Below are 21981 nucleotides of genomic sequence, written 5' to 3'. Positions count from 1 at the left end.
TACTTTGACTAACAAGGAAGTTTTCAGCTCTGAAAATTAGATGATATTCTTATATTACCATGACCTTTTATATACAGTGCCTTGCGAAAATATTCGGCCCCCTTGAACTTTGCGACCTATTGCCACATTTCAGGCTTCAAACATAATGATATAAAACTGTAATTTTTTTGTGAAGAATCAGCAACAAATGGGACACAATCATGAAGTGGAACGAAATTGATTGGATATTTCAAACTTTTTTAACAAATCGAAAACTGAAAAATTGGGCTTGCAAAATTATTCGGCCCCTTTACTTTCAGTGCAGCAAACTCTCTCCAGAAGTTCAGTGAGGATCTCTGAATGATCCAATGTTGACCTAAATGACTAATGATGATAAATAGAATCCACCTGTGTGTAATCACTTACTGATCACCACAGCAACGACCAAAAAGCGCACACTCCTGGATCATATCTACGTCTCTCATCCGGATTTGTGCCTTCAGGCGGGTATGTTACATAGTTATCATAACTATCAAAATCCAGTGTTCTGTATTTTGCGTACGTGAGTTTTTGTTGTAGATGGTTATTGCTGCGCGTTTAGCTAGAATGCCATACAAAACCAACCCATTGGGCCACTGAATCTGCATTAACGACAACAGTTGGGGCATCAGCCTTAGTCCTAATGGGTTGTTATCATAGCTATCAAAATCCAGTGTTCTGTATTTTGCGTACGTGAGTTTTTGTTGTAGCTGGCTATTAAAAAAAAAAAAAAAAAAAAAAATTGTGTACTGTGCTAATTAATTGAGATTTCTTACAGCTCTTACAGGTTGCTGGCCTTGTTTGTTTCGTTGCTTCTATTGCTCTACCCTTTTTTGTAAGTTGCTTTGGATAAAAGCGTCTGCTAAATGATTAAATGTAAATGTAATCAAGTCTCCGTATAAATGCACCTGCACTGTGATAGTCTCAGAGGTCCGTTTAAAGCGCAGAGAGCATCATGAAGACACACCAGGCAGGTCCGAGATACTGTTGTGGAGAAGTTTAAAGCCGAATTTGGATACAAAATGATTTTCCAAGCTTTAAACATCCCAAGGAGCACTGTGCAAGCGATAATATTGAAATGGGAGGAGTATCAGACCACTGCAAATCTACCAAGTCCTGGCCGTCCCTCTAAACTTTCAGCTCATACAAGGAGAAGACTGATCAGAGATGCAGCCAAGAGGAACCATGATCACTCTGGATGAACTGCAGAGATCTACAGCTGAGGTGGGAGACTCTGTCCATAGGACAACAATCAGTCGTATACTGCACAAATCTGGCCTTTATGGAAGAGTGGCAAGAAGAAAGCCATTTCTTAAAGATATCCATAAAAAGTGTTGTTTAAAGTTTGCCACAAGCCACCTGGGAAACACACCAAACATGTGGAAGAAGGTACTCTGGTCAGATGAAACAGTGCAAAACGCTATGTTTGGCGTAAAAGCAACACAGCTCATCACCCTGAACACACCATCCCCACTGTCAAACATGGTGGTGGCAGCATCATGGTTTGGGCCTGCTTTTCTTCAGCAGGGACAGGGAAGATGGTTCAAATTGATGGGAAGATGGATGGAGCCCAATACAGGACCATTCTGGAAGAAAACATGATGGAGTCTGCAAAAGACCTGAGACTGGGACGGAGATTTGTCTTCCAACAAGACAATGATCCAAAACATAAAGCAAAATCTACAATGGAATGGTTCAAAAATAAACATTTCCAGGTGTTAGAATGGCCAAGTCAAAGTCCAGACCTGAATCCAATCGAGAATCTGTGGAAAGAACTGAAAACTGCTGTTCACAAACGCTCTCCATCCAACCTCACTGAGCTCGAGCTGTTCTGCAAGGAGGAATGGGCAAAAATTTCAGTCTCTCGATGTGCAAAACTGATAGAGACATACTCCAAGCGACTTACAGCTGTAATCGCAGCAAAAGGTGGAGCTACAAAGTATTAACTTAAGGGGGCCGAATAATTTTGCACGGACAATTTTTCAGTTTTTGATTTGTTAAAAAAGTTTGAAATATCCAATCAATTTTGTTCCACTTCATGATTGTGTCCCACTTGTTCATAAAAACGTACAGTTTCATATCATTATGTTTGAAGCCTGAAATGTGGCAAAAGGTCGCAAAGTTCAATGGGGCTTAATACTTTCGCAAGGCACTGTATCAAAAGCTCAAGGGAAAGTTGATTTCTCAATTCATCACCCCTTTAATGTATAACAATTACAGCTAATTATGTGCAAGATCACAAGAAAAGATTTGAACATTATAACCAAAGGACTAGGAACTGATGCTAAATTCGCCATGCAGTGCTTCTAAAGCACCTCAAAAGAATAATCTTCTTATAAACTTCCTGAACTGCCATGTTTTAGATAAGGATAGAATTAGGAATCAGTCAGGCATTTTAACAACATCTGGGGCAAGACATCAGAGGCTGAGACTAGGCGTATTCTAATGGGCATGTAGCATCATCAAATTTTCAAGTAGCTTTTATTATGTTATACGGCAGGAGTTGGCAAGTATATTTGGCCATGGGGCAAAAAAAAATAATCGACACTAGATGGCAGGCCAGAATATAGTCATGGGATAATTTAAATTATTTAATTTATATAATTATAACAATTATTTAAATAAATAAATAAATAAAAATAACTCAAAACATAAAAGAGGATTTGAATAAGCCCGTTATTGGCATGTTTGATTGCTCTTAACGAACGATGTTTTATTATTTCCACTTTCCATATTGTGAATTATAAATGTATTTTAATTTGCTTGTTATTTGACGTCACGTAGCATATTTTTACGCTCAGAATTATTCCTTGGCATCCTCACGTAGTAAACTGCATTTTTTTTTGCAATCGTTTGCGTTTTGGAGGTAGGCTAAACGATTATTACATCGAGTGCAGAGTGATGTTAACATTTAAGATAGCACTAAAGAGGAGTCTAAAGAGGAAAGTTAACAGTGAAAACAGGACAAACAAGAATGGGAAGACTGTATGCATCCTACCTGGTTTTGTGAATACAAAGCTGGTGTGTCTAATCTGCAACGAAGTTGTCACAAATAAAAGAATCAGTCGGCACCACAAGACGAAGCATGGCACCTTTTTGCTGGTTCTTGTCAATATTTTTTGATAAAAAGGAAGCTGAATTTGAGTTGTTATTATTAACGTGTTGGTGCTGACGCCCCGCGATATAGGCAAACGTTTCAATGGTTCACTGTTCGTTTTATAATGACATTTCATGACGGCTCTTTTAGAGGTGTGTCTAGCGATCTATTCCACAGACTCTTGAATGTCTTTCAGAATTTTTCAAATTGAAAGCTTTCAATTTATGCCAAAATAAAACATTGCTGCTAAAACGCTGCTGTATTTTTTTGAAGGCAAAATCACTAAAGACAAAACTGAGTGAATGTTGATATAAATTCACACTGCCCGCTCCGAGCGGGGCTCGAACTCGGTTATTTTCTGCACGGGAGTCTGACGCTCTAACGATTAGGCTAAATGCTGCGTAATTTTCCATTGGCCACTAGACGAAGTGAGCATCTTGAAATAACGGAAGATTACCTGCACAGTTCTCATTAGCTTGCCTCCATTACGCTGACACATATTTCAGATCCAGCTGCTATCAAAACAATCTGCCAGATTCGGCAGATGCGGGCGATAAGGACGAGCGACACTAGTAAAGGACGAGAGAGGACAGGGCCTGGACTTTATTTTATGGTTTTGTTAATGTTTTATTATGTGTGTGCGTGGCAGTCGTTTGTAAGAGGCTGCCCGTGTTACTTTCGTTTTTTGTTTATTTATTTGATTAACGTTTTTTAAAAGTTTGCCGGTTTCCACCTCCTTCTTCCTTATTATGAACTTTGCTACAATGTGAGCTCAGGTCCATTTAATAATACAGTTATTTAGATTTTAATAATGTGGTATTAGATTTTTTAATCAACCAAGATTAAATGTAAGCTTTTTTTTTTTTTTAGAACATTAATATCAGGGCATGTTGTAGCCTAGACCAGATAAAAATATAAAAATGTTTAAATTTGAAAAGCCAATTAAGTCTTTAAAGCTGCAGTCTGTAGTTTTTCCTTTTTTGTCACCATCTCTGATAGAAATCTGCAATTGCAGTTATTCACAGAATTATCAACTTCACGTTAGTTGTGCCTAAGCACGGCACAGCGTGGATGAATCCAATGTTTTAAAGGAGAATGTGCGGCTGTCAGTCACCGCGCCGGTGTGGATACTGTCATTTGAAATCATAGACTCTACTGTTCGAAAGTTAGCCTGACAAGCCAGACCCACATCAAGATGTTGGGTCTGGAAACTCACCATAGAAGGGGCTCAATCCGAGGGGCGGATAAACGTTTGTCTTTCAAACTCCCTCTGAACGCGATATGATAGCGCTACATCAACCAGAGCAACGAAGGTGAAACAGAGCTTGTTGATCGATTAAACATTCGCCGTATCCAGTCGGCTAAACTCCGAACACATCTTCCCTTCTTAAGAATGACTTCAGTGCCGTTCTTTCTTCTTTTCTCAGAGAAAACCTTAACTCCAAGTCTTCCAGAGTCACGGTCAAAGCTGATTCGAAAGACCGCCGTTCGGCAGTTTCTGTTTACTAGAAGTACGCAAACACAACTCGGCCATCGTCCTTATGGCCCCGCCCACCGATGCTATACACGATCTGATTGGCCTGGCAAGAGTTAGGGGAACACAGCTCAGAAGGGTATTGAGAGTTGCTAGACGACACTCGCTGGTAGATTAAATTTGCTGCCGCTAGGGTGCGTCTAGATTTCTAGGCTATTCGAAAGTATGACCAACATAAGAATGTCATCTGAAGTTGCAAACATCCACTTTTGTTCTGACCAACTAAGGGAAAAAAGCATTGCAATAAATTGCGACGATTAAATCTAACGATCGCTTAATATTACATCAAACCTTACTAATTATACTTTGTTTACATTAATTGTTAATGTTAAAGGGGTACTTCAGTGCTGGGAAGATGAATTTGAATTTAAACTGGGTCATTTATGTAGTGGAAATATTTTTGAATTTGGTGCCTTCTAGACTGAGAAAAGCCAGACAATGTATCTTTGGCTCATGTGGATGCAGATTACATTCACGTGGCATACATTCACAGTGCATGTTCAGTCTGGCACGTTTACACTTTCATGCTATTTGCATCATCTGAGCATTTTTTCCAGAAATAAAATATATAAATCTCTCGTCTCAGGGGGATATGAGGAGGAGATAAATTGATGAAGTATGCCTTTAACATCAGCATTGCGTGAATACATTTATTGTGTATTAGGGCTACCTGTAGTTCAGTTTCCATTTCTGTGCAGTCTAATTTCTAATTGTCATACACCAACAAACTAACCTGAAGTAAAGGTGAATTGCTCCCTCTCATAGCTAGCACAAAATAATTGATATTTACCGATAATGCACACAGCAAAATGAGAAGGCACAACAAAGAAAACTCTGCAACTGTATGAATTAAGCGAACAAGTGTGCTACTAGTACTGTCTTACTTGTCCAGCAGGAAAAAAAAACACAGAGTTAACACTACCTTTCAAAAGCCCTTTTTATCCTTAAAGAAAGAAATGTAGCATCTTGGACAGCTGCTTTGTTTACAGGGTTACAGAGGTAAAGGCTGTATTCCCAGTTAACAATTTTTGGTTTCCAGAACATTCTCAGAAGGTTCCCAGAACAGATATCCTAACGTTCTCTATTCGTTAGCCAGGAAAGTTTTCTTTATGCAAATAAAACATTCCCTGCTGGTTTGGAGAACTTTCCACTGACCTCTTTACTCCGATATCATTTAAGGCTGATTTATCATTTAAGGCCGCAAGTTACGCGTTGGTTTTCATTTATACTTCTGCATTGTTGTCTTCGTCAATTTGCAATTGTTATTTTTGCAATTGTGCAACTGTAAAGATACCAAAAATCTAGCTTTTACCCTCTGGCACAAGATTCAGAGTTCCTAAGTACAGGTTGAATCGATATAAACACTCATTTTTGCCTATGTCCATTAAGTTTATTAACACTAATATGTAAGCTATATTATCATGCAATAAGTAGGCTATTAGGATAATGTAACATGTGAGGACTGAAAGTGTATAGACTGTTGGACCATTCACTATGTCATCAAATAATGCTTAGATAATGTGGATTATGTCATCCATGCAATTTGTAGGCTATTGGGGTGTGCAATATGTTAGTTATGCAATCTGTAGTTAAATGGGGGGTTGTGCATTATGTAATTGTCTAATATGTATATTATTGAGGCTGTGGATGTGCAATATGGGAGTTGTAATTAAGAAGGTGTTTTTTTGTGTGGAAAAACTGCCAATGAAAGGTGTTAATGTGCCTACTGTATATGTACCTATTTAATGTAAATGAGTATACGTTTTATGAGAGGATGTCTTTGTAAAAACTGCGGAGCAAACAGAGTCCAAAACAAATTTCCCTTGTGGGACAATAAAGTATATCTTAATCTTAATCAATAACACATGCAGACCATGTAGACCGCTAGTGGGCAGTGTCCACAGGCATGTTGATGGTAACCCCCAATCTCAAGGCAAAAGCCAAAGAATAAGTGGCTTGTTCACACTGTCACTGCATGCGTTTGAGACGCAGCCGAAGTATCGCAAGTGATGGTGGCAGATAGCTTTTCTTGCACCTTGAGTTGTTGTATGTAATGCAAATTAAGCATCTCTAGCTGATTAATAGAGTTACATGAGAGGCGATCTGGCACTGGAATGCATTTGTGAAATCATGCAGTGCTTGTGGCCGCTCTTTTTAGTATCGGTGGTTCGTGCATTGACTCGCTTGAATCGATTGCTGTCGCGGAAACATTCATTGCGTTGAAATCACAAAATGAAATAAAATAAACGATACACAGCGGATCTGTGTATTTACTCACTAACATAAAGAATCTCTGCACTATAAAATATTGTGTTATATAGCAGATTTCATTCAACGTTCACTTGTTCCGCCATGTGCGAATAATTAAATTAAATAAATAATTATTCACTGTATTTTGAAGTACCTATGATAACAAAATGCCTGTTTATTATCATGATATATCGTTTTACTGTATACTGATACATATCTATCAACACTACACAAAAAAACCCTCCTAAAATATTTATCAATAAATAGCCAAGCAACATAAATACATACACAAGTCTTAAGTGTCATGAATTGATTAAATGCATGTGTGGTTGTGTATGACGTGAATGTCTTTGACAGAACAAGTGAGTGAGAGAGAGGGATACATGAGAAAAACAAAGCATGTGAGTGTGAGTGTGAGAAAAACCAAGAACATGTGCGTGCTTGGGTGTGTACCTTCAGGTAGTCTTTTCTCAGGTACTTGTTTCTTCTTCGATCCTCATTCTGGTTGAGAACAGGAGGAACCTCTGGCCATCTTGGTTCTGAGTCACTGCTTTCTGATTTCAAACTTCCATCAAACGAACAAGAGGAAGAAGGCTGAGGGATAAATCACAAAATTACAGTTAATGACAGGACCCAACTATAAAGAGGCCTGAGGCCAGTGTGAGAGTATTTTGGACTAGTTGGCAAAACTATAACCTATATTTCTGCCAGTGCTGCACTGACATTCAGAGATAATGTTATGTGGTTGGCTAACACAGATGAGTTTTTGATGAAACAGCAAAAATGACAAATAATCAAAAGCATGAAAATATCAGTAGGAATGTTTTGAAAACTACAAACCAATTAGCAATATTTTGCATCTAGGGCATTGGTTTCCAGCAAAAGTGTTTTTATGAAATTAGTTATATTATAATTGGATTTTGTTTTAGCTTGTGATGTAAGACACAGGTGAACAAAATGTGGTGAACTATACACTATGGGACTTTTTTTTGCATGTTTTTGAAAGAAGTCTCTTATCCTCACCAAAGCTGCATTAATTTGTTCAAAAATACAGTTCAAACTGAAATATTGTTAAATACTGTTACAATTTAACATAACTATTTTCTAAGTAAATATATATTAAAATGTAATTTATCCCTGTGATAGTAAAGGTGAATTTTCAGCATAATTACTCCAGTCTTCAGTGGTACATGAATGGCACAGTGGCCTTCGGAAATCATTTTAATATGCTGATTTGCTGCTCGTGAAACAATTATTATTATTATCAATGTTGAAAACAGTTGTGCTGCTTAGAATTTTTGTGGAAACCACAATACCCTTTTTTTCAGGGTTCATACAAAAAACATACAATATTTACATTATTTTTTTAAATAAATGTCTTAACTGTCACTGATCAATAAAATACATTTCTAAATAAAAGTATACATTTATTAAAAATATCAATACCAAACTTTTGAACCGTAGCACAAATGAGTAAACCTACAACAAGAATCTTGGACTTTAGAAACTTTACTGTAAAGATAGAAATGAATGAGGAGGAATGTGATGGAGGAAGAGTGACCTCAGAGAAAGCCGCATCTTCATCAGTGAGATCAGTCTCCTTAAAAAAAAAAAGTACAGGCACACACAGACAAAAAACACACAAAGAAATAAAACCAGTAATACAGAATGAGTAAGAATAAAATTCTCAAACACAATGACATGAGCAGGCCCAGATGGAATCTGCAGACTATTTTACGTTTTATGCACTGATGGGGGAGGGCTGGTACTATACTGATATTAGTATCTGAAAGCCTAAAGATACATTCAGTAGTTTAGTGTAAATTTAAAGAGTTTTACACATGAAGAAATAGTGTTTTTGTGAAGAGTCATCTGAATGATGTACACATGAGATTGAAGACTGTACTCTTAACATTTAATGTTTTAATTATGCATGATGCGGGCCACCCTGCTCAATGTATTTAGAGTAAAAATAAACATCAGAGAGAATCCTCTAGCTCATTGGCTGCTGCAGCCTAGATACGGTAGTAGTGCTATTTAGTAATGCAAAGAAAAAAAATTAGAAAACTGAACACACTTTATGCTTAACAAGCAGAGGCAACGAAAGAATCAGAACTGTCAAAGCAGCAGAAAAGAACTGTCTAAAGCCAGAAGACATCAAAGACAAAAAAGTGTATGCAAACAATACTAAGACATGGTGGAATTAGTTGATGATGGAACAAAATCTGAGTAGTGATGCCCAAGATTCTGTTTATGAGATGGGTAAGGGAATTAATTACTGTTTAGATGGCTCTCTAAAACACACTAATAACAGTGTAATGTACATAAACTTAGGGTAACACTTTAGATTAGGTACACATTTTCACCATTAACCATTTGCTTATTAGCATGCATATTAGTAGCATATTGGCAGTTTATCAGTACTTATAATGCACATATTAATGCCTTATTCTGCATGACCATATTCTAAAACGCTAAAAACCCTTAACCCTACCCCTTACCAAAATATAACCACTACAACAGTAATTAGGGGTTTATTGAGGGAAAACTCCTAGATAACAGTGAGCATTTGTAATCTAACGTGTAAGCAAACTTAGAAATAATCATGATGATCAATGTCAGTTGATTGCAGAGTCTAACGTCATTGTGGTATTGATACTTCAGTACATGAAAAACATGGATATTAACACTAGATAAAGAAATACTGAATGCATCTTTAGTAGTCAAAATAAGGGCTGTTGCCCTTGTTTGTTTATTTGCTTACATTTACATTTACATTTATGCATTTGGCAGACGCTTTTATCCAAAGCCACTTACATTGCATTCAATGTACACATTTAACATTATTGTCAGTTCTTGCTTTCCCTGGGAATCGAACCCATGACCTTGACGTTGCTAGCGCCATGCTCTACTAGTTGAGCTACAGGAAAGCAGCACTTTTTTGCTTGAATGAAATTTGAGGAAATTTGCTTGAATTGCTCTCATTTGTAAGTCGCTTTAGATAAAAGAATCTGCTAAATTATTAAATGAAATGTAAAAAATATTACACACGTAAATGAACACGCATGGGCGGGGGGTAAAAATAACGATAGAATGGGTGCAAACTCCATGTGGGTCTGGTGATGAGTTAACAAATCAGATAACAGTCAACATGATAAATGGACAAAAGAATCAATGTTTTACACTGACAAAAGTGCTGTCAGTGCTACTATCAAACAAGGGCTTGTATGAAGAAGCCAGTCTCATATTTAAGAAGAACGCAAAGAAATTAAATTTAATGCACTTTAACCCTTTCATTCATAGTGACTATCTGATGTAAAAGCAGCCTGCATTTCTTACTAGGTTAGGCAAATTGAGCATGGAACTACATGCATTATTGCATTCAATGCAGGCATGTATGATTTTGTGTGTGTGTGTGTGTGTGTGTGTGTGTGTGTGTGTGTGTGTGTGTAAACATGTATATATTGTTACCTGTCCACTTAAGGCAGAGGCTGAGCTGCTTCCTTCATCTAGTGATGCACTGTAAAGAAAAACAGAAACATAGAGTGACATGGACCACCAAAACATAAAAATAGGGGCTTAGAGGCGATTGTACTAAGAAACGAATGTGTGTACTTATGTGTACTTGTATGGGAATGAGTGTGTGAGGCCTGATGTGTTGCTAGTTCCTTCACGTGTCTGGTCTGTCTGTGAAGGACGAGGGTGATGCGAGGCTCTATGCTATTTCTTTTACTGTGCACAACAAATGTGACCAAATGCACATGTGCATTGACCTGCATTTGATATTTGACAGGTCATAATTCCAGCAGATTAACGGTCTACATTATCCTTAATTTGTTTGCTCTGGGGTAACATTTTCAGGCAGTGAGAGGCATGTCTGGAGCTGTAACATTAAGTGTGGGATTGCTATCTGCAGACAATGCCAGGTCTGTTACAGATATGATGTGCCCTGCAGTATCTGTCAAATTCAACCCTCCAAAGAATCATTATCAAATATGCCTTTGTACACAACGTTTGTTATTATTATTATTATTATTATGTTTCCAATATCATAAATCCCACTATAATTACATTTACACATGAAGCACCAATGTAGTTTTCAGCATCATTACTCCAGTCATCAGTGTCATGTGATTCTTCAGAAATCATTCTCATGTGTATATTTGCGGCTCAAGAAATATTTCTTATTATCAGTGCTGAAATCAGGATTGGCTGATGAACAGAAAGTTAAAAAAACAAAAGAAAACAACTGTAACATGGCATGGTAGTAGTTTCCCAGCAGAACACTGTCACCGCCGGCTTGCTTTTTTCTCATGTAAAAGAAAATGTGATTCATCAGACCAGGCCACCTTCTCCCATGCTCCGTGGTCCAGTTATGATGCTCACATGCCCACTGTTAACTCTATTGCTTGTGAGATTCATTATGTCATTGACATACAAACACATTAATCAGAGTCTGAGGACATGAACAACTCCGGGGTACAATGTCACGGGTTTCCATCTTCCAACTAATTAACATGGTGTGAACACAGCATACGCTGGTTGTTTTGGTTCAGCAGTTATTGTAAAATGTGGCTGCGGTTTGTTTGTGGAGCTCTGGGCCTCAACAGCTCGGCATAGCCTCATGGAACGGGCTGGTGACATAGGATGTCTGCTTGAGTAGGGTGCGCTGAGGAATGGGCATCGTATCATTGCATTCTGACATTTTTTGGTCCTAAGACTTCCACAGAAGATATATGTAATGTTTTAATACTTAGATCACTTTTATTATTGATTGCTATCAGGATATGAAACGAGTTTTAACCAGTATAACAAAATAACGTGTTTCTGGCACATTAGTAAGCGCAACTGATGCCCTGGTTCAGTCATTAGTCGTTGTTTACACCTACATTATTAAGATGTGTTTTGGTCGATCAGATCACAAGTGGACGAGGGAGCCGCATACCCACTTAATGACAGGGTTGACAGGTAAATGTAAGGGTTTTTCAGATCTTTTGATCTAATGGACAAATTTTACATGTCAATATTAACATGACAAAATTACATTGTTGTTAGGGGCCCACACCATCGTTCTATGACCGGGGCCCAACATTAACATACTGCACCCCTGATCTTATTACCAGGTGTAAAACAGGGCCATAGTGCGATTCTCTAATGCAGACCTCAGGATTAAGACTGCAGTTATGAATAAGACAAAATCTGTAACTTTAGCACAGTTATACCAAGGAACAAATCTGAGAATAAATGTTGCTAGGATATGACAACAAGACAACACTAGTGTTTCAATACACAATTTCACAGGTCTGAAAAAAGAAAAACGCTATTCCCAGGTGTAGGTATACATACCTGTCTCTACCTGTTCAACTGTCAAATCTATAGCTTCTTCAACTTGTTATCACCTTCATCTCTGTTCTGTTTTTTTTTTATTTTATTAAAAAAGGGTGGTTCCACAATCAACAAAGAGATCTTAGAGATTAAAGGTCCTGTTTTTCATGTGTTTTCGAAGCTTTGATTGTGTTTACAGTGTGGAATATAACATGAGTTCATGTTTGACATGTAAAAAAACTGTATTTTTCACACAATTATTTGTATACCGCTGTTTTCTCAGACCTAAAAGCGGCCTGATGATTTCCTTGTTCTATGAAGTCCCTCCTTCAGAAATATGTAAGGAGTTCTGATTGTGCCAGCGCTTCCCGTGTTGTGATTCGACAGCAGCTTAGCGAACGTTTCGCGGAAAAGGTCCCACCTCTTACCATAACTAATCCTGGACCTGGCCTGTAGACCCGTTCGCAATTTGGTGTTGTCGGAATTTCTCACTTGAACTGAGTTAGTGGGTCCCTAGACATGAAAAATCACAGAGGTGCTCGTCCGCCATAGTGCCACAAATGACGTAGTGGTCAAATCAAATATGGCCGCCATCGGATGATGATGAAAATCCAACATATATGTTTCTGAATGTTTATACACTTGTAATACCTCTATTTTGGCTAATTATGGTATGTGGAATTCCTTTCTTTATGCAGAATGTGACTGCATAAACTACCTTTGTCAAGGCTCATGGTATCTTGAACAGGCAGGGGAGGTTAGTTGAGAAGACCAAGAAAATGAGCACCACTGTATCAAAGAGAAAACTACCTCAGTTCAACAAAACCACAGAAGACACTGACAATCAGTATAAAGGAGCAGAAGTTAGTCTCACTCAAAGACATGGCCGAGGCACATATGGACATTGCTAAGGAGCGGGGCATGAGTATCCGGCAGATACTTTCTCATGATGCGTTTTCAGCATCTCCCGTTTGATGGTGACCTTCCAGCTCATGTCAACAAGTCAAAACTTGTCAGTGAGATTAAGCCTCGACTTGATCTTACCCAATGGAGTCCTGAGTCTACTTATGCCACTCATGTTGTGGTAGACTTCATGTTGAAGATTCGGCAGATGCCTCTAGCACAATTCCCTACTTTAGGTACTGTCATCAGTCCCATCATCAGCACAACATCATCCCTCTGCCAAGAGCTGGAGCTCATCCATCTTGTACTAGATTCTTACATCGAGATGACCCTGAAAGAAGGGGAGCACATGCAGTGTACTGGCTCATAATTTTGGTAAGAGTGCTCCCATTTAATCTTCCAACCAACAACCAGAGTATATAAACAGCTGCTTACCTCTCCTCAGTCTCAGATGTTCCAGCATCCCACGACTTCCCAAAACTCCACCTTTTACCTTAGGTACCTTGCGCTACATAATCATTTAGTCACTCTGGGGGTATATCACAGCTCGATTTGAAGCTGCTTCATCGAGTCCCTCATTAGTAGACAGCAAGCCAAATAAGTTTAACCTAAATATCTTAAGATTATATGGGCATACAAACTCGTTAAAACATGCATCGACATCATTGGCATGAAGAGACACACACCTATCCCTCAGCAACTTGACAAGTTCTGGGCGTTTTCGAGAAGAACAAGCGAAAACGGTTAGCTTGGGATATGGTGTGCAATCGAGCCAATGACAATTATACTGCCATTGTCAGCTCTATTGTCATTGAAGATGAGGTGCTACCAGCAAAGGCAGCTAGTGGCGAAGAGATCCCAAACCTCTTAAAGGGATCCCATGGTGTTGAGACTTGTATGGCTTAATATAACATAAATGATGTATCTTACTGAATTATGTGGTAGAAAACCCATGAAAGATCTACGTTATTTAAAAAATCGATTTTATATTTGGACCATGGGCGGCGCCATTTTGTTTGCGTTCTAGGTTGATGACGTAGAGTGGTTGAACTCCTCAATCAGCTGGCGTTACCCGTAGCTATTTTTACCACAACGCAACTCGAAAATTGTTTCAGAGTTAAACAAAACAAATGAATTGCTTTGTAATTGTACTTAAAACACATTCAAACATACATGTGCACACAAACTCACCTACACAAGTCACAAACAGATCGGCGGGCGCGCACACACACACCTCTGACAGACTGCTCTGTCTCAATCGCATGCATCATCACCAAAACATCCTGCCTCTCTTCCTCACGTTACTTTATCCCATCGTACGTCCTACCTAGATATTTCCCTCTGCTGGTCACATTAGGCATTATAGTTAATCTACTATCAACAGTCTATCTAGGGAACAGGATGTGTTGAACAGGATATCAACACAGGGAATAGATTGAGGGTTATGTATGCGCGCACGCAGTGCGTGCGTGTGTGTGTGTGTTCGCGCCGATCTGTTGGGGTGTGTGTGTGTTCGCGCCGATCTGTTGGGGGGGGGTGTGTGTGTGTGTGTGTTCGCGCCGATCTGTTGGGGTGTGTGTGAGTCTGTGAGAGAGAGAGAGTTTGTGTGCACATGTATGTTTGGGTGCGTGAAGTCGGACAGCTGTTTGTAAATCGGCTTACACTCGTTATTGCAGTGGAACGTGAGACTGAATGACTGCACTCGAACATGTCCACTATGGTGTCGGACAACACTACAAATGTCCGTCCCTTCAAATAATGCCCTATTTAAGGGTATAGGGTCGATTTCAGATTCAGCCCCTGTCGTGGAGACTGAGCAGCCCAACATCTCGATTGAGACAGAGCCTGTCGTGTGCGCGCCGGCCGATCTGTTTGTGACTTGTGTAGGTGAGTTTGTGTGCACATGTATGTTTGAGTGTGTTTTAAGTATAATTACAAAGGAATTCATTGGTTTTGTTTAACTCTGAAACAATTTTCGAGTTGCGTTGTGGTAAAAATAGCTACGGGTAATGCCAGCTGATTGAGGAGTTCAACCACTCTACGTCATCAACCTAGAACGCAAACAAAATGGCGCCGCCCATGGTCCAAATATAAAATCGATTTTTAAAATAACGTAGATCTTTCATGGGTTTTCTACTACATAATTCAGTAAGAGACATCATTTATGTTATATTAAGCCATACAAGTCTCAACACCATGGGATCCCTTTAAACTGGATTAAGGAGGCTGATGCCAGGTTGCTGGTGGATGTTGTGGTCTTACATCTGGTGAGAGTTGTCATATTCTCCGGTGATGCAGACGCATTTGCATTGCTTCTCCACTACAGCCCATACTTTCAAGAACTCGGGATGAAGGAGATCTGGCAGCAGTATGGCACTGGTGAGGTGGCAAATGCTTTCACTCCATCAAGTATTCTATCATCTTGATGCGTCACTGTCAAAGACAGTGATTAAAGGACATATTCTGACTGGAGATCAGGGGTGGTAAGTAATCAAGTAAAAATACTTTGACACTTTACTTAAGTATTTTTTTCGGGGATCTGTACTTTACTTGAGTATATTTTATTTGCATCTACTTTTACTCTTACTCCACTACAATATTAAAGGCAAGGATTACTTTTTACTCCAATACATTTCCCCATGCCCGCTCCAAGTATTAAGTATTTATACACTTGATTTCCAAACTGGTCTGGTCGGTCATGGATGATCCAGTCGGGTAAAGACTTGGAAAAGCTGACAAGTCAGGTTTGCCACACTAACGTTAGCTCAGTGTTTACCCAACTTTTTATTTTGCGGCACACAATTAACTATGAAAATATTGGTAACATTTTACAATACAAGTGCACTATTATAATTCATGCCTAACTAATGCACAGATAATCATGACTTAATGTATTACAAATGAAGAACTTAACCATTTATTAATGATTGTTGCATCAGCAACTAATGAACATTCTCTATGATTAATAGATTAAGTAATATATGAATTGCTATTAATTAAATGTGACATCATTAATTCCCTAATAACACATTACATTAACTAATAATGTAAATTCATGTATTCAAAGCCATGCATTCTGACTCTCAGTTGTGTTTAATTCATCATTAATCATAACAATTGGCAAAATTATATTATGACTTGTTGAGGCACATGACTATTAACTAATTGTTATGTAATATGTCATTGTGGTTATGGCTTTTGAATTAATATTGAATTAGTTAATATTATCTTGCTCCTCATCTGTTTTATAATGTTATGGAACATGTCTATTTTAAGTTTAACCCCTATACTGCCTTAAGGTGCTTCATTGTCTCTTATTAATTGCAAATCTAACAAATTCTTAATTGCAGTATCTAATCTTATCATTTGTTCAATTAAAGCATTGCATACGAGTCCCAAAAGATTATATCCGCTTATTGATATTTACAGTTAATTAGAATATTTACTTTTTACTTTTGGTACTCGAGTACGTTTTAAATCAGATACTTTTGTACTTTTACTCAAGTGATGTTTGAATGGAGGACTTTCTACTTTAACTGGAGTATTTTTTTATTTAGGTATATATAGTTTCACTCGAGTATAACTTTTGAGTACTTTTACCACCTCTGCTGGAGATGACTGTTTGAGCAATGTGGGGACTAAACATGCTGCTATGGCTTCTGACCCAGTGCAATACTTAGCCAACTTTGAAGAGGCAGACACCTTGACAGAGCAAGATGCAGCTAAGACATTTGATGATTTCAGGATAGAAATCTACACCAGTGGAACTTCTGGAATTGATGCTCTCCCTTCCACAAGTAGTGGGATCAGAGGCCACATCCAACGAGGGGCTTTTCTGGTTCATACGACATGCCACTAACTTGCAACTTTGGCACACCCCTGCCATCAAAATGTCTGAAGCCCATACTACCAAGTCTGCTCACAGTAAGTAAGTGTGCAGGCAATCGCCGATGTGGCTGTTGTGCTGCTGAAGTTTCATGCACCATATTCTGCCATGGAAAAATCATCCTGTAAAAACCAATCCCACTAACATGCATGAACACATACAGTACACTTTGAGAGAAATCAGACTATATGGTGCACTTTTAGTTAATTTGATATGATGTAATTTGTACTGTCAGTTACAATGACAATATGATGTCAGTTTTATTGCTACATTAGCTTAGAAATCTAGACGCACCCTAGCGGCAGCAAAGCTAATTTGCAGCCAGGGTAGTCTAGCAACTCTTCGTTGAATTGGGAGCTGTAAAAATCAAACTCTGGTCAGACCAATCACATTGTGTATAGAGTCGGTGGGCAGGCTTAATATAATGACGACAGAGTTGCGGAGGTTCCGCGTGCTACTTGTAAACAAAGAAGCTGGCAAACAGCGGTCTTTCGAATTGGCTTTGGCCGCGACTCTGGAAGACTAAGAGTTAAGCTTTTCTTTGAGAAAAGAATGGCACTGAAATCATTCTTAAGAAAGGAAGATGTGTTCAGAGTTTTGCCGACCAGATACAGCGAAAGTTTAATGTATCAATTAGTTCCACTTCACCTTCTTCGTTGCTCTGGTTGGTTGTAGCGTGCAGAGTGAATTTGAAAGACAACCGTTTATCCCGCCTCTCAGATTGAGCCCTGCCAATGGGAAGTTCCCAGGCCCAACATCTTGTCAGGCTATTGCTACATAGTTTTATTTGCACCCAATTGTTTTATTTTAAATAATTGTACTAACACCCAATTAAACTTAAACTTCAAAGGGGATGTTTATAATTGTTACATTTCTTCTCTTCATGTCTTGTTATAATTAAAACAAATCATTGAGGGGATAAAATACAATAATAAGTGACTATAAAGAAAAAATACTTTTTATAAAAAAATATGTTGACATTGATATTTCAATGACAAGATGATCCTTAATGTTAAAAAATATTAGCAATGAACGTTAAATGTCAGATTTAGTAGAATTAAACTTATTGCATCTGGCTTTTATTCCTAATAACGGCTAAGTTATGGCCAAGGTCTTCTGAATAGGAAAATTACCTTGACCATGCCTGTTAAAAGTCAAAATTCACCCATTATGGTCCTAACAATATATGAAATTAATTCCACATACAATAGTAAGTGTAAATGGAGGTATTACATGTGTATATATACATTCAGAAACATAGAAGTTGGATTTTCATCAACATCCATCGGCGGCCATATTTGATTTGACCACTACGTCATTCGTGGCACTATGGCGGACGAGCACCTCAGTGATTTTTCATGTCTAGGGACCCACTAACTCAGTTCAAGTGAGAAATTCCCCCAACACCAAATTACGAATGGGTCTACAGGACAGGTACTGGATTAAACGGGGAGATGCATGCGCTCAAAATGCGCTCTTCTCCATGTGGGAGAGCAACAAGACCACGCCCCCTATTTTGCGTGTTCTTGTGGGCGGAGGGTTAGTCAACAAACGGTTCTAGTGACGTCATCACAGCAGGAAGTGCAGAGGTGTAGTCCAAACCGGCCGTTCGCTGTAGGCTTTGAAAGGGAACTTCTGTTGAATAAAATATCTCGCTTGGCATTGAACTTTGAGCTTTATAATTTTACAGGTATTATTTATGCTCTAACAGTGACATTACACACTAACTACACTGGGGCGGCAGTGGCTCAGTGGTTCATGTAGGTTGTCTACAAACCAGAAGGTTGGTGGTTCGATCCCCGGTTCCACCTGACCAAGTGTCGAAGTGTCCATGAGCAAGACACCTAACCCCAGCTGCTCCCGACGAGCTGGATGGCGCCTTACATGGCTGACATCGCCGTCGGTGTATGAATGGGTGAATGTGAGGCAAAAATGTAAAGCGCTTTGGATAAAAGCGCTATATAAATGCAGTCCATTTACCATTTACCATTTAACTAAAGTTTGAAAGAGGGAATCGCGAAGAACTGGACCTTTAAACTCCTGAGGATTCTTTACCCCACAAACACTCACTGCTTAAAATATATGTTCAAATGCAACGGTTTGTTTTTGAATACTGAAAAGTCTGGTATGACAAATAACACTATAATAGAATTATTAATTATTTGCAGATAGAATTAAAAAAAAACAAGGTAACACGTAAGGACAACATCTTACAATACAGTTCCATTTGTTAACATTAGCACTTCTTTAATGAACAAACAATTCATATTTTTTTATTATTTCAGGTGATGTAATTTCTATATATGATGAAGGTGCACAAGCATGTACACATCACCCCTATCCTGAAATCTCTTCACTGACTCCCTTTCCCGCCCAGAATTGAATATAAATTCTCCTCACCCACCAGTGTATTCACGGACATGCCCCACTTTATCTACAGGAACTTCTCACCCACCCGACCTCCTTATGCACCCTTCGTTCGTACAAATACCCTCCAAAATCCCAAAACAAAGCTTTGCAGCATGGGTAGTAGGGCATATTCATTGGCTGCTCCGAGGCTGTGAAATGCCATTCCACACTACCTGAGAGCCCCACAGACTACAGATGATTTTAAAAGAAACCTAAAAACATATCTTTTTACAAAAGCCCACTTTTCCACTTGGTAGAATAGACCATAGTATCCCTGTTCTAAATTGGCCAGCAAACTCACCTGACCTTAACCCCATAGAAAATCTACGGGGTATTGTGAAGAGGAAGATGCGATATGCCAGCTCCAACAATGCAGAAGAGCTGAAGGCCACTATCAGAGCAACCTGGGCTCTCATAACACCTGAGCAGTGCCACAGACTGATCGACTCCATGCCATGCCGCATTGCTGCAGTAATTCAGGCAAAAGGAGCTCCAAATAAGTATTTAGTGCTGTATATGTTCATATTTTTGATATTCATATTTTTCAGTTGGCCAAGATTTCTAAAAATCCTTTCTTTGTATTGGTCTTTGTAATATTAAAAATTTCTGAGATACTGAATTTGGGATTTTCCTTAGTTGTAACTTATAATCATCAAAATTAAAATAAATAAATATTTGAAATATATCAGTCTGTGTGTAATGAATGAATATAATACACACATGTCAATGGAATTAGTGAAATAAATCAACTTTTTGATGATATTCTAATTATATGACCAGCACCTGTAGTATTAGTGTCTCATTCTAATTATATTTATTGATAAAAATAAGTCATTTTCAGGCAGTAATGTGGATCTTTATGAATAAGGGGTGCTGGTCTGGTCTTGGTCTTGACTTAGTCTCGCCCTGCTTTGGTCTCAACCCCTCAAAGTCTAGGTCTTGTCTGTGTCTTAACACACATTGGTCTCAACTAGGTCTTGGATTAAGTGGTCTTTCTTGACTATAACACTAATATACACATTTTTTACATTATTGCTATATCAGTAAACATGAATTGATATTAACTTTAATAAATGCTATAAAAAGGGTAATTATTAGTTTATTAAACCAAATCCATTAACTAATGCTAACAAATGTAACATTATTGTAAAGTGTTACACAATTTTAACATTAGTTTAAAAAAACTATTTTTTACAGCATTTATTAATCTGGGTAATATTCATTCACACTTAATTTAACTACCATTACCTAACTTGAAAAAAAAATATGAATTAGAATTAACCAAGATCAATAAATGCTGTAAAAAATATTGTTCATTATTATTACATGATAATTAATGCATTAATCTGCTAATAAATATGCAACACAATGATGTTTGTTAATTTTATAAAAATGTTAGGTTTCCAGTGTCTTCCAGTTATTTGAGCTATATAAAAATAGTCCATTATACTGTTTGAGATTGCAAACTGGTTGTTATAATATTATTCTATTATTTAATATTATAATCATGAATAAACTGGTTTGTAGCACTAATCATTTTAAGTTTACTGCACTTTGTAAACTTAAAGCGGTTTGGTTACCTAAAGTCAGATAACCCATACATTCATAGGAAATAGCTTGCGTGTTGGCAAATAAAAGATGAATAAAGAATATATTTTTTAAGAAATCCGAATGGGCGTGGAAGAGTTTGTGCGTGCATCAGTATACCTTCTGACAGTCTGAGATGGGGATCTCTGTTTGGTGCTGCTCCCTGAGTGACTGAGAAACCTGCAAGAACAGAACAACCATTCCGTCTTTTGACATATCAAATGATGCGGAAAAATGTTTCGATGTGACTGTATCTGACACTATATGAGAATGAATGCAGTCTTTGTTTTACCTGCATCTGTGTATCAATGTATCTTTGTAAAAAAGCACAGGTGCTTGACCTGCAAAATTTCTGAAAACATTTCCTCCCCGTACAAACGGCAATTGTTATAGGCCTGGGCTGCGTTTCCCAAAATCATTGTGAGCCTTAGTCGAGACCACTGGTGGCGATTGTTCTTCGATCAACTTATGACAGCTTACAATGGTTTTGGGAAACCTGGCCCTGGGTGGTTACGCTATTGAATTATGCCACAATCTCTAAAATGCTTTGGTTCAAAACATGCCTTAGTTTTTTTAGGCTGAACCTGAAAAAAGCTGGAATCCCAACTGAAAACAAATTTTTTAAGGTGACAACAAACGATTTCTGGGAATGCACAACAGTATACACAGCCAGATTGAATTTCAAGTATGGGGATGCATCTGAAAAGTTATATTTGTTCATGGCATGCAGTCAGTGTTAAAGATGAAAAAAACAAATCAACAATGATCGTGTTTGCCTAATGATCCGTAAAGTACCTTGGCTTAGGATTCACAGCAATCTCTCAAAATGATTTTTTGTGAAATTAACAGATACATTCAAAAGAAGAATGTTTTGACATCTGCACATTAACAATTTTTGACTGTGGGAAACTACTTTGAAATACTATGTAAACATGGAATGCACTATTAATCCGCATTTGAACATTGAAAATG

The 21981-nt window shown here is 38.1% G+C and overlaps 1 protein-coding gene across 6 annotated transcripts in view; it reads right to left on the bottom strand.

Annotated features, from left to right (window-relative positions):
• lrch2 (leucine-rich repeats and calponin homology (CH) domain containing 2) overlaps window positions 1–21981 on the bottom strand; it is a 99270-nt gene that overhangs the window by 23707 nt on the left and 53582 nt on the right. For 2 of the 6 annotated variants that reach the window (XM_067438524.1, XM_067438527.1), the window contains 4 exons: window positions 21130–21189; window positions 10371–10419; window positions 8461–8499; window positions 7353–7493 (listed from right to left, as the gene is read on the bottom strand). In XM_067438524.1, coding sequence (XP_067294625.1) covers window positions 7353–7493; window positions 8461–8499; window positions 10371–10419; window positions 21130–21189 — 289 coding nt within the window. The remainder of the gene's footprint in view (window positions 1–7352; window positions 7494–8460; window positions 8500–10370; window positions 10420–21129; window positions 21190–21981) is intronic. The other 4 variants (XM_067438525.1, XM_067438528.1, XM_067438526.1 and 1 more) reach the window with 2 other exon arrangements.

Source organism: Pseudorasbora parva, chromosome 3 (genome assembly GCF_024679245.1).
Source record: "Pseudorasbora parva isolate DD20220531a chromosome 3, ASM2467924v1, whole genome shotgun sequence".
In the NCBI taxonomy this organism is placed as follows: Eukaryota; Metazoa; Chordata; class Actinopteri; order Cypriniformes; family Gobionidae; genus Pseudorasbora; species Pseudorasbora parva.
Note: the sequence above shows the minus strand (reverse complement) of the source record. Positions and strands in the feature narration are given on the sequence as shown.